Source organism: Mobula hypostoma, chromosome 6 (assembly GCF_963921235.1).
Source record: "Mobula hypostoma chromosome 6, sMobHyp1.1, whole genome shotgun sequence".
In the NCBI taxonomy this organism is placed as follows: Eukaryota; Metazoa; Chordata; class Chondrichthyes; order Myliobatiformes; family Myliobatidae; genus Mobula; species Mobula hypostoma.
The window spans coordinates 142861736-142875756 of record NC_086102.1 but is presented as its reverse complement, the minus strand read 5'-3'; the positions used below and the strand labels follow the sequence as shown (position 1 = coordinate 142875756).

The following is a 14021-nucleotide window of genomic DNA, read 5'->3' as shown; positions in this document are numbered from 1 at the left end:
TTTGAGAGACTCTTTAGATCTATCCTGATGGTGAATAGTAAACTTGTCGATCTGAATCACTGCATCCAGTACAGAAGGGGTTAACCAGGATTCCATGAAACAAAGGACAAACGCTGTCCTAATGTCCCTCTGATTCAACACCCTAGCTCTGAGATCATCGATTTTATTCACCAGAGACTGCACGTTTGCCAGCAAGATAGTAGGTATAGGGAGTTTAAAACCCAGCTTCCTTAAACACACTTGTAACCCTGCTCTGCACCTGTGCTTCCTCCGAAGTATCCTATGTGGGCGCTTCCAACCACAATCGGTGTTACTTCCGTCGTTTAAACGCATTAAGACATCTTTGTTGACTGCACTGACCTTGGAAACAGTTGTGCTTTTTAGCTGTATCAGGCTGAAACAGAAATATTTAATCGTATCCATTGAGACTACTGCTGCTACTTGAGCCGTGCCTAGGCATCCCACAATGCAGTCCATGAGCCAGTCCTCACTGGAGGATCAGAGTAGGTTAGCAACTTCAGGTTAGGAGAGGGTTAGCAACTTCAAATTCTTCAGTGTTATTATTTTGGAGGACCTGTTCTGGGCCCAGCACGTAGTATAATTATGAAGAAATCATGGCAGCACCTCTATTTCCTTAGTTCATGAAGATTCGGCATGACATCTAAAACTTTGACAAACTTAGATGTGTGGTGGAGAATATATTGACTGGCTGCATCAAAGCCTGGTATTGAAATACCAATGCCCTTGAACAGAAAACCCTACAAAAAATAGCGGATATGGTCCAGTCCATCATAGGTGAAGCACTCCCCACCACTGAGCACACAAACCCGAAACGCTGTTGCAGGAAAGCAGCATCCATCATCAGGGACCCCCACCACCCAGGACATGTTCTCTTCTTGCTGCTGCCATCTGGAAGGTGCTACAGGAACCTCAGGACAGTTACTTCCCATCAACCATCAGGCTTTTGAACAAGAGGGGATAACTTCACATGCTCCATCACTGAAATGATGGACTATGGACTCTTCACTTCCTGTTCTTGATTTATTATTATTTCTTCTTTCTTTTTGTATCTGCACACTGATTGAATGCCCAAGTTGGTGCAGTCTTTCATTGATTCTGCTATGGTTATTATTCTGTGGATTCACTGAGTATGCCCACAAGAAAATGAATCTTAGGATGGTATATGGTGACATATATGTACTTTGATAATAAACTCACTTTGAGGTTTAAATTTCGTGACCCTTTTCTTCCACTGGTTTCAATTTTATAAACTAGCTTTTAATCTGGCATTAATAAAAATAAACAGGAGCCTCTGTATTGTTGCTGAGCCTCATCAAAAATTCAATTAAATTAGTTGAATTAGTTCTGTTTTAACAAAATTAAGCCAGACCTTGCCTTTTAATTCTGCACGACCACTATCTCAAGAAATTTCCCTACCATTTGTCCGGCAATTGCTGGACTCATTATATTCCTCCTTTCCTTGAATAAAAATGTAGCATGGTATACAGTCCTTTCAGACATTAGAGCTCAGTTTATTTTCATTAAATATTAAATGCACAACAAGCATTCAACTTATATCTGATAGAATAGTGTACACAAATAACAATTCAGTTTTATGTTTTGGCCACAAGTTTTAATGGAAAGTTAATATTACTGTATAAAATAAATTTGTCAGCACCTCATGTTCTGCGAAAATAGTGCTGTAACTAACATTAAAAGGAATTATAACAAAACTCAACAAAGATACATCTTCCTTCCAACAGAAAAAGATTTATAGTAATGAAGGAAGCCTTCCAGCCAATGAAAAGTATGACAGTGATTGGCATCTTAACAAGAATTCTGGTTCTGTAATTCCTCAGTTATTGTACATAGCAAAGGAAGGAGGGCATCTTTTAATAACATGTTTCATTTTTCAGGTAGAATTATTTTATAACCAATCATATACATTTTTAACAGGGATTGCAACATTAAAAATACAGCAGACAATTTGCATGAAACAAGATGCGTCTTCATTTTTCACAAATTAATATGTCCCATCAACAGCAAAATGACAACCAGACACTTTGCTTTATCAACTTTAGTTTAGAGATAAACTTTGGCCAGGATAGTAGGGTGAAATAATGCTGAGGGAAAGCCATTGTCAGATTTGAGAGACTAGCTGTGAGCCTTACTTAACTAATGTCTCATCTGAAAGGTAGCACGAGTCAGCACTCCCTCAGTAAAATATCTTGGTTAAAGTGGGTCTTAAACTCATAACCTCCTTGCTCAAGAGGCTTGAGATATATACTTGTGCCACATGTGATCCTTCCAGTGACAGTGCTACACTATTCATCAGAAAAGTATAACTGATAAAGTATAACCATCAGCAATGTTTATCCCAACATAGTACTCAGTGATAAATGGTGAAGAATGTGTTGAAATGACTTCAGTTGCAATAATATTACTTTGCAAATTTTAACATAGTGATAACACTTCCTTAATACCATTTGAGTCAATTATCAGGAGGAGGAGGGTTGATCAAATTAACATTAGGAACGCATTGATGTCAATCTGCTTTAGCTGAAGATCAGTTTATGTTGTCTAACAGAAAACTGAATGCAATATTATTTTAAACCATTTTGAACAAATGACAAATTGATGCCAATGTTTGACAAGTAGGTAGTTTGCAACTCTGCTAAAACAAAATCACCATGTGTCAGTAAATATAATATACTACTTTGAATGTTGTGATTAATAAAAGAAAAATACTGTAATTTTTACATTGATAAAGTAACTTCTCTATTAAATGTAGCAAAGGAATGCCAGTCACAAGGTGAGAGTATATTATTTGGGGACAGATAACCAGGTGGAGAAAGATGCTTACAGCCTTCCTGAAGAAATGCCCCATAATTGATTCCTGTCATCCTTGAACCAAAACCATTCAAAGTGAAGAAGTGGCATGTATTAGGAAAGTTGAGAGCATGCAGTCTGAACAATTAGAAACCCTCTTAAGCAGCAGGAGTGCCTTACAAACTGATCAGCCAGCTGCCTTGTCAGTAACCTCATGACCCATCAAAGAGTCTGTGGTTCCAATGATAGTCTCGTTAGTCACCTCAAAATATAAACAACAGAATGGAACAAGTTATCCTTGATTCTGAAGACTTGCCTCAGAAGTAAAATCTGAAAGCTCCCGTAAATCATTTACACACTAGATTTGGAGAAGTTATTGAAGAATAAAATGGCATGAAGATTTAAATACTATGCAATTTTAAAACCAATATAAAGAGAACAAAATCTCCAAAAGTCTTGTAAATCTGTATTTTTTTTAAGTTTTGAGGGTTTTGGTTTTATAAAACTATTGCAGATCTCATTGCTATGATATAATGATTTATTCTGTTAACCAATAAAACATTATGTGCGACACTCTAAAGCAAATTTCATGACTACCAATTACTTTTATTGTGCCTTTTTAAAAGAATGCCATGTAATTCATTTAGAGATTGAATCCTGAGAATGCATTAAAGCAGTGATGTGGTACGGTGGGGACAACACCGCGACAATCTTTCATGTTTTAGAACTGCTGTTCAGAGGCCATTTCCAACAAAGGGGAACTGGATCTGATAACATGGGTACTTTCTGAGTTCACTTTCACTGAATTCACTGGTAATCTGCAGCATTACCAGTACAATTATTAACACTCTGCAGAATGCTTTCACATCTGCAGAAGAACTCACTATCACACATTAATCAAGGGATTATAGTTCTGTATGAATGACGCAGGTGGCAAAGATAAATCAGAATACTGTGTCTCAGACATTGTGGCTTTCTCATCAGGGCATGAGCTGTGGCACTTACCAATGCTCAGCAATCTAAACTACTTTAGTCACTCCTCACATTCCAACCATCTCTTCAATTTTAAGAAAATTACTTAACTGTATTTATATAAACAGTGGAGTTCCTTCATTGACCCATTAACATTTTTATTGTAAATGCATTACAATTACTGGTGTAAATTCAGCAGAGTCAGGTAAGATGATTATTCAGTACTGCAAGTTGTTATGAAGGAAGCAGCTTAGGCGGTTAAAAACATGACTCAATGTTTAAAATGCTTCTTCTGAAGAGCTCTGTAATTTTCACTAATGATTGCTTACAGCCCTATACTTACCGTCTCCATGCCAAGGAGGACCAGTAATGGAATGGTAGTTATCCCTCCTCTTATCCACTCTTCAAGTGTAACTGTACCATCATGATCATAGTCAATTTCCTCCATCATTTCCATTAGTATCTATGTGCAACACATGAAAACACATAATTTAACAAGACATTTTTCTTACATTTTGAATGAATGTTGTACTGCGGATCCTGGTCTTTCTTGGTGGCTTTGCTATTGCTTGCTTGGTGGGTTAGGGTGCTGATGCTTTTTTGCTGAAGTAACTGGGGGAGGGAGAGGGTTGATGCTTTGCTGCTGCTTGTGCGTAGGAGGGGGAGTAGGGGGCTTTGGGGATTCTAACGTTTTTAAGGTCACTACTCATTCTTTAGGGCACTCTTCTGTTTTTGTGGATGTCTGCGAAGAATAAAAATTTCATGTTGTATATTGTATACATTCTCTGATACTAAATGGAACTATTGAACTATATAAGCAAAATAAACACATATACCTTTATCTTTCATTTCAATATTTATATAAAATTTATGTAAAATGGAACACAACATTTTCCAAATGTTTATCAAAGGAGCAAAACTAAAAGTCGAGCATGAACAGTACGGTTGGGAAAGTGATTGATGGTATGCTCCCAGGGATAGATTTTCAGGGGGGATTTTGGAGAAGATGGAGAGCGGGTGGAATGCGGAACATTTCCAGAGTGTGAAGTGAATTGGTGGACAGGAGGTTGGAGCCAGAATAGAGGATGTCCAGAAAGTGGTCCAAAATCATGGCACACCCAGTGACAAACAACAAACATGATAAGCTGTAGACATCTTAAAATAATAGAGGACTTATTGAATATATTAGGACCAGGAGGTGTACTTATGGAAATGGATTCAGAAAATAAATGATCAACAACATGAAATAGTAAACTAAACTATTCCATGCCGAATATTTGTAGATATGTTTTGCAAAAATTATGGATGGATATGAGATTTCTACTTTTGTAAGAAACATGTTTTGCAAAGGATGCCAGAGAGTTACTGAGTACAATATAACATGGACATCATATGTGTGGTTATATAATCATGTCACGATACCATCATAGTTGCCATCAAAACATCACCTGGATTTTCATAAAACACTTACTGGCCTGAGTTCAGTAGCATCCCATTCCAAATATTCTGCAACGTGGACCATTTGGTTGATGATTCGATCTAATTCCTGAAATTAAAATTTAAAAAAAGGGTTAAATAACTGATAATTTGTTTGCCTGATTAACAAAGGTGGAACCCACCCGAAGATTATATGATGGGAGAAAATTTAAAGAGAAAACCTCTCCTGCTGGTGCTAAATGTATTGGGAAATGGTTGCTGTTTATACTTAATCCCAAAAGTTCTTAGTGGAATCAATAGAATCAAATGTGCAAAGGAAGTTAGAATGATCTGGTTAAACAACCTGTGCTTTATTAGCATTATTCACATTTCTGAACACTGAAATTGCAAAAGTCCCTGCCTGTCATCACGTTCAGGCATCAGCAGCAAATAAGACCTATGCTGCTTTCTCCCTCACCGCTAAGGTTAAGAACAAATGATTGGTTAATATGTTGTCAGGCAAACTGGGAAAATCCAACACTAGATTAGCTGAACCCAACCACATCAGTTAGGGCAGTCAAACTAAATTCAGAACTGGCCTTGGATGCCTTCCTGGAGATTTCACTACTTGATACCCTGCTTCAAATAGCATCATTCCAACACCCCCACCAGTGATTGACAACATGCCCCCCTTCACAACACATGGACCTTTCTACGTCAATTGAAAAATGAATATACTCCGATCTCAGGCTGGATAGTTCTTCACTCTCAGTATAATGACTGAAGAAATAATGCTTCATAATTTTTGCAAAATATCAACGTCTGATATTTTATATGAACATCATTGTCCAAAAATATCGGTCTTCTTTTTTCTGAAAACTGATGAACAGTTGTGAAAATTGGCAATACTTCCTAGCTAATCAAATGAGTGAAAGACAGTGGTGGTAAAGGGGAAGTATTCTGAACTGCTGTCCAGTGGCTCCTGCCGCTAAAAGTCTGTATCAACTTGGTGGGCACAGACTGGAGATTGGGTAGTTAACATTCATGTCACAAACTACATGGCATAGTAATCTCCAAACAATTTCAAAAGTTAAGGTATTTAATTATCATCTATAACTTAATTATAAAAGTTAGATCATATTTAAATTCTTCTGTTACATCAGCTGTAAACTTTAAACAAAGTATTTAAAACTGTAAAAAGGATGGGCTCTTTTTTATTATTATGTTGTGGACAACAGGCTAGTCTTAAAGATTACAGCTTTAATAACTATTAAAAAATACTTACAGAGCTGTCCAGGAAACCATTTCCATCTGTATCATAAAGTCGAAACATAACTGCCGAAGAAAATAGTAACAATATTAAAATAATTAGATGGTCTGGTGCTGAATGTGTAATATTAACTTTTACAACCAGCATTAATAAATACTTATTTGCAACATTTATTGAAATTTTTTTTGCAATTTCACAAGCAATGGGGATGAACAAATATAAAACTTCCTCTTCAAAGCAAATCATGGTGTAATGGAAATGCTCTTTGCTGTTGTCTTGTGATTTACTTCAGGGACTTTTGAGAGATGAAGCCAATTATTACTCTGCTCATACAACAGATAACACTAACAAGAAGCTTCTGTTGAAATGCTACTTTATTAAGAATAGCTAACACAATCTAATATGCTCCATGTTATTTCTTAAAGCAACCTTGTCTGAACCTGTTCTTGCTATTATGTTCATGTCAAAGATCGTTGTATTTTATGGTTGTTATTGCACAAAGAAAGGATAATCTGATTCATAATTGGAAGTAACAAGCAGTTGGAGAGACTATTTTCAGATTCCTGTAAGTAACTGTATAATAGGTTCAGCAGATCCCTTCCATTTCCTACCGAATTTGCTTCATTACAATCAGATTATATCAGTTGCAGTTATCAACTGAACAAAACTGATCTGTATAATATTGCTTTGTTGCTCCCAAACACAATTATTTTGTTGAAAAGATGTTGGGATATAAAGTGAACTGTATCTCACCCACGACTGAATCAAGGATGATGGTATAGCCACTACAGAACAAAAAGGGCTCAATTATATTCAAAACAGCAATAATATTCCAGACCAACACACTCCATTACAATAGTGTCACATTTCCTTCCTTTCTCATGGTAAAAAAAAACACGTAATGATGCAATGCAATTATGCTCGATAAGACAAGTAAATTTTAAAAATAACGCTACCTATTTCAGGAGACAAGGGTCTTTACTCACACTGATGTGGTTACAATGAAATGGTCTAACATGTCATTCAGTTGACCACACTGCCACGTTGAAACAGAGAAAAAAAACACAAAACTAAATAGATCACCTCAGTATCAACCTGTGCACCAAGTATGGACGTGGCTTCCAGCCCAGTTAACATTGGAATGACCTCCTCTTAAGCATCTCTGGTCTGCTGCTTAAATTTGGACAGCAGTCGTAATTAGTCAAGCAACAGCCTGATATCGTTGTCTTCACAGGATTTTACCTGACGGAAAATGTGCCAGACTCTGTCATCATAATCCTTGGGTGCATCCTGCCCCACTGGTAGAGCAGACCCACCAGAGGTGGGTGGGCAAAGGTGTGCCTGTATGAGGAAGTGGACGTGCAAGTCCACAATACTGACTTCGGTTACTATGAATTCTCACAGCAGTGAGGCAAACATGGGCAAAGAAATCCCTTCCTGTCTACCACCTACGACTCTTCCTCAGTGGATGAATGACTGCTCTTGCATGCTCATTGACCCTTGGAAGAAGCACCAGAATGTATTCTGGTTGGGGGATCTTCAACGTCGAACACAAGTGACTTGGTGGCAGCAGCAATGACTAAGCTGACTGGGTCCATCACAGGCAGTGAGTGAACCACCATAAGGGACAAACCCACTTGATCTCATCCTCATCGATCCTCCTGTGGCAGATACATCTTTCCACGTTAATACTGATAGTAGTGACCACAACACAATTCATGTGAAGATAGTGTCTCCCCTTAGCACTGAGGGCACTATCCAATGTGTTAACAATGATGATGTTAAATGGAATAGGCTCAGAACTGTTCCTGCAACTCAAAACTGGGCCTACACACAAAGGTATAAGCAACAGAAGAAATGTAACCACCAGGGGTGCAGTGATAGCCGGAGCGCTCTGAAAAATCCCAGGAGATCAGCAGTTTCTGAGAGACTCAAATCACCCTGGGCAGCACCTAATTAATTAGCTTGTTTATTTCGGCTTTTTTCCTTAAAGAGGTGCTGAACATGTTTCAGAGCACTCTGGCTACCACTGCACCCCTGGTAACCACCATAATTCATAACCTGTACATTGCTCACTCTTCCATTACTGCCATGTCAGGTGATCAATTCTGGCTGAATAAAAAGTGCAGCATGGCATGCTGGGAAATGCACTAATTATGCATAAAAATCAGCAACCACTCTGGTGAAGCTACAACACAAAACAACACTGCAGAAACCGCAGGCAACAGAGGATGTTAAGCCATCACACACAATCAAAGCCTGCAGTCCAACTGCATCTAGTGCAAATAGTGGTGAAAAATTAAACAGCAAATCGGAAAACGGGGCCCCCGGAAACTAATGATGGGATTCAGCCGTCAAGTGCTAATGATAAGGCTGGGACAACTCTAGCTACCACAGACCAAATCTGATAAATGTTTCTTCAGGACTTGACTGGCTTGCCAGAAAGTTCACCACAGCTTTCCACAGCTAATCTGATTCACATATTATCAAATACATGATACAGGGAAGGCTGTGGGACCAGACACCATGCTGGCTGGATCTGCATAACAGAGCTACCAAATTTCAAGTCAACCCATCCCAGCATGATTACAACAGAGAAACCCACCCAACAGTTTGGAAAATTATCTAAGTATGCCTTGCTCACAAAAACAGAGGACAAATCCAATCTTCTACACTCAGCCTGAAGAACTTTGAGGAAGGCATTGTAGATACACTGCTGTTCTTAGATCAATGCTGGAGTCTAAAGCCTAGAACTCACTCTCCAATACCATTAGGGGATCAGCTTAACTAGAAAGCCCATAGCACTTCAAGAAGGGATCCATAATCACCTTCTCAAGAGCATGAAATGTTGGCCTTGTTAATGAATAGATAAAGAATTATAAACAGCATATCAGTAAACTGGAGTATAAACATTTCACATTATGGGTTAACTCCAACATTTATTTACAAAACCCATGAAAACAGAGTTCAAATTGATTTAATTCTTTCAGAGAAATGCAAAACATAATGTGTGAGGTAGTAGCCCGGCATTTTGTTTACTTACAGACTATTAGAAATACAAGAAAGTTGCTGTTATATCAATAGCTTTTCAACTTCTATTTTCCAATCATCAGCAGCCATAATTCAGAGTTTCATTTTACACCTATCATAGGATAATTTGCACATTTTCGAAGTTGCTAATTGCCCTCAGTCCCGAATGAAGTTATTTTTGTGGATGAAAATCCAATTACTTTTTTTTCTCTGCTGCGTTCTAATCATGAACTGATTTGTCTCCTTAAATTAATGCAATTTGGACAGATCGTCGTTAACTTCATTCTTAAAAGTTTGTTAGCTGTGACCAACTGCTCATAAGAAGCTGCCCTAATCAACATGTCAGAAGGAATTCTGCACTCTCTTTATCATTTCAAGCTCACTTCATTTTTTTCTGCTTTTGTAAAAGGCATAAGGATTCCTAAACTTGCACATTCAAATTTTGGGTGAAATAAAGTAACTTAGTTCAAAACATTCAGCAAGGGCTTCAGATGACACCATCATGGTGAGCTGGATCTCAAATAGCATTGCGATGGTGTATAGACAGGAGATGTAAGCCTACTCGCATGGTTTCAAGACGACAACCTTTCCCTCAAAGTCAGCAAGGTGAAAGAGGGGGTCAATGTCATAGAATCGGCATGGAAACAGATCCTTTGTCCAAATTCACCCATGCCAACAGTCTTGCCCAGTGAGCGAGTCCCATCCACCTGCATTTGGCCCATAGCCCTCTACACCACTCCTATCCATGTACTTGTCTAGATGGCTTTTAAACATTGTCAATGTGCCTGCCTCAATGACCATTTCTGGCAGCTCACATGAAAAATGCACCACCCTTTCTTCAGGAAGCAAGGTGGAGCACATGTTCCTGTATGCATCAATAGTGCTGAGGTGGAGGTTGCTAGGAGCTTTCAAGTTTCTAAGTGTACATATGAGCAACAGCTTGTTATGCTCCATCCACATTGATACTATGGCTTAGAAAGTATTTTAACACATCTACTTCCTCAGAAAACTTGGGATGCTCGGAATATCCCAGTTGACATAAATATTTATAGATTCACCACAGAAAGCATCCTATCTGGATGTATCACATCCTGGTATGACAACTTTCCCGATATCTTCCTCAAAACTTTCTACAAGATTGGTTACACATGACCTACCACACACAAAGCCATGTTGTTGATCAGTCGCCATCTATCCAAATACTTATATATCTGGTCCCTTAAAATACCTTCCAGTAACTTACCCATTACTGTTGTGAGGCTCACCAGCCTAAAATTTCCAGTTTATTTTTAGAGCCCTTCTTGAATGATGGAATAACAGCGTCTATCCTCCAATCCTACTGCACTTTACCCATTGATAAGGATGTTATAAATATCTTTGCTAGGCCACCTGTACTTTCTGCATTAACCTCCTAAAGGTCTAAGGGAACACCTTGTCAGGCCACTCTAATTTGGCTCAAGACAGCAAACACCTCCTCCTCTGTAATCTTGCCTCACTTCTATAGACTGTGTCCATTTTCAAAGTAAATGCAGTTACAAAAATCCACTTAAGATCTCACCTGTCTCTTTTGGCTCCATGGATAGATGACCAAAAGAGGACCAACTGTGTCACTTGCTATCCTTTGGCTTGTAAACTATCTGTAGAATGCTTTGGGATTCCACATCATCTTGTCTGCTAGACCAATCTTATGCCTTCTTTCAGGCCTCCTGATCAAGTGTTTTGTCACATTTCTTATATTCAACTACCTTATTTGTTTTCTTTCTGCCCATACCTGCTAAGTACCTCCTCCTCCTTCTTAACCAGAGCCTTAATATCTCTTGAAAACCAAGAACCTGTTATTCTTGCCTTTTATTCCAAACTCTGTACTCTGAAAATTTTACTTTTAAAGGCCTCCCATTTACCAAGCACATCTTTGCCTGAAAACTACTCCCAATTCACATTTGCCAGATCATTTCTGATACCACCAAAATTGGCCTTTCTCCAATTTAGAATCTCAATTCGAGAACCAGACCTATCCTTCTCTATGAATATATTGAAATTAATAGTAATATAATAACTAGATGCAAAGTGTTCCCTTACACAAATTTCTGTCAGCTGCCCTTTATCATTCCTTAATAGGAGATCTAGTATCACACGCTCTCTAGTTGGGATCTCTATGGAATGATTAAGGAAACTTTCCTGAATGTATTTGATGCACTCTATCCCAGTGGTCCCCAGCCACCGGGCTGCAGACCGGTACCGGGCCGCAAAGCATCTGCTACCGGGCCATGAGGAAACAATATGAGTCAGATGCACCTTTCCTCATTCCCTGTCACGCACTGTTGAATTTGAAAAGAGGGTTGCCAACTGTCCTGTATTTGCCTGGACATCCCGTATATTGGGCTAAGTTGGTTTGTCCTGTATTTCCCCCCCTAAGGTAGAGCATTCCTATGAAACCGTTCGTGCCGAAATGGCGTGAAGTGAAGAAGCAATTACCATTAGTTTATATGGGAAGAATTTTTGAGGGTTCCCAGACCCAAAATATAACCTAACAAATCATACCAAATAACACATAAAACCGAAAATAAATAACACTAACATATAGTAAAAGCAGGAATGATATGATAAGTACACAGCCTAAGTAGAAATAATGTATGTACAGTGTAGTCGGGAAGATTAAGGAAAAACCGATTTGTGGGGGAAAAAGTCAGCATGTATGCGCATGCGCACGACGCACACGCGCAAGGCTTCATGGTCATGGTAGTCTTATTGGGGTAAAGTGTCCCGGGATTTGACTGTTACTTTTGTCCCTTATTTGGGAGTGAGAAAGTTGGCAACGTTAACTGTAAAAGACATGTTGAGGTGAGTTTAACCCTACTTGGACACCACCCCCCGGTCGGCCGGTCCGCAAGAATATTGTCAATATTAAACCGGTCCGCGGTGCAAAAAAGGTTGGGGACCCCTGATCTATACCATCCAGGTCTTTCACAGCTTGAGAGGCCCAACTAATAAAGGAAAGTTGAAATCAACTACCATCACAACTTTATGTTTCTTGCAACAATCTGCAATCTCTCTCCAAATTAGCTCCTCTAGATCCCACTGACAAGTGCATAGTCTATAATATAATCCCATTAACACGATCATCTCTTCCTTATTCCTCAATTCCACGCATGTACCCTCAGTAGACGAGCTCTCCAGCCTGTCCTGTTTAAGTACTGTCATGACATTTTCCCTGACTAGTAATGCCACACCCCGCCTTTAATGTCTCCTACACTAATGGCTACAATGTCATAAACCCACATGCTGATCCAGGCCCTAAGCTTATCCACCATCCCTACATACTCTTTGCATTGAAATAAACACAACTCAGAGCATTAATCCCACCACACTCAACCTTTCAATTTCTGACTTTGCATGTAGGCTTAACAAATCTTTCCCCACAACCCCTCCACCATCTGACCTGGCACTCTGGTTCCCATCCCTCTGAAACTCTGGTTTACCCCCACCCCACCCCGTGCAGCACTAGCAAACCTTCCCACATGGATATTAGTTCCCTTCCAGTTCAAGTGCAACTGGACAGTTACAGATACCGCCTTCGCTGGAGGAAACCCCAATGATCCAAAAATGTAAAGCCCTCCCTCCTACACCATCTCCTTAGCGATGTGTTAAACTGTATTATCTTCCTACTTCTGGCCTCACTAGCATGCGGCATTGGTAGCAACCCTGAGATCACAACCCTAGGCGTCCTGCCTTTTAAGTTAGCATCTAACTCCCTGAACTCACTTTGCAGGACCTCGTCACACTTCCTACCCATGTTATTGGTACTAACATGAACCATGGCCTCTGGCTGCTCACCCTCCCATTTAAGAATGCCGTGGACTCAACTGGAGATGTCCCTGATCCTATCACCTAGGATGCAACATACCATCCAGGCATCTCACTCTCATCCCCAGAACCTTTTGTCTGTTCCCCTAACCATTAAATCCCTTATCACTACAGCTCACCTCTTCTCCTCCTTCCCCTTCTGAGGCACAGAGCCAGACTCAGTATCAATTACCTGACTGCTGTGGCTTTCCTCTGCTAAGTCATCTCCACCCAACAGTATCCAATGTTGTATACTTGTATGGATGACATGCAAATCAACATTTTTCACTATATCTCAGAACATTTGACAATAAGGTAATAACCAATTACCAAAAGTCAAAAAGGTTGTTGACAAGGTAATTCTCAACAATCCAGTTTACTTTCTACAACAATGTGAAAGATATGAAGGATGCACTGCAGAGTTACACAGGTGATGGATAACACTGGTATGCAGTTTCAGGCTGAACTGAACTGAAATTTTGAATGTGCATCAGAAGCAAAACTTTGGTTAAATGGATTGTTCTATTTCCTTACTAAAATAGAAGCTGTATCGAGAAGCTACGCAGAGAAAGCTATTGCTGGAATACTGCCTTTGGAATTTCTCCATTGCATGGTCATTAGTGGGAACATTATGAGGGCAAAATCTCCCACATTCCAAAGA

General features: G+C 39.3%; 1 protein-coding gene across 5 annotated transcripts in view; it reads right to left on the bottom strand.

Moving 5' to 3' along the window:
- LOC134348459 (diacylglycerol kinase beta) overlaps nucleotides 1-14021 on the bottom strand; it is a 579084-nt gene that overhangs the window by 292684 nt on the left and 272379 nt on the right. For all 5 annotated transcript variants that reach the window (XM_063051878.1, XM_063051881.1, XM_063051880.1 and 2 more), the window contains 3 exons: nucleotides 6503-6552; nucleotides 5273-5347; nucleotides 4145-4264 (listed from right to left, as the gene is read on the bottom strand). In XM_063051878.1, the coding sequence (XP_062907948.1) occupies nucleotides 4145-4264; nucleotides 5273-5347; nucleotides 6503-6552 (245 nt within the window). The remainder of the gene's footprint in view (nucleotides 1-4144; nucleotides 4265-5272; nucleotides 5348-6502; nucleotides 6553-14021) is intronic.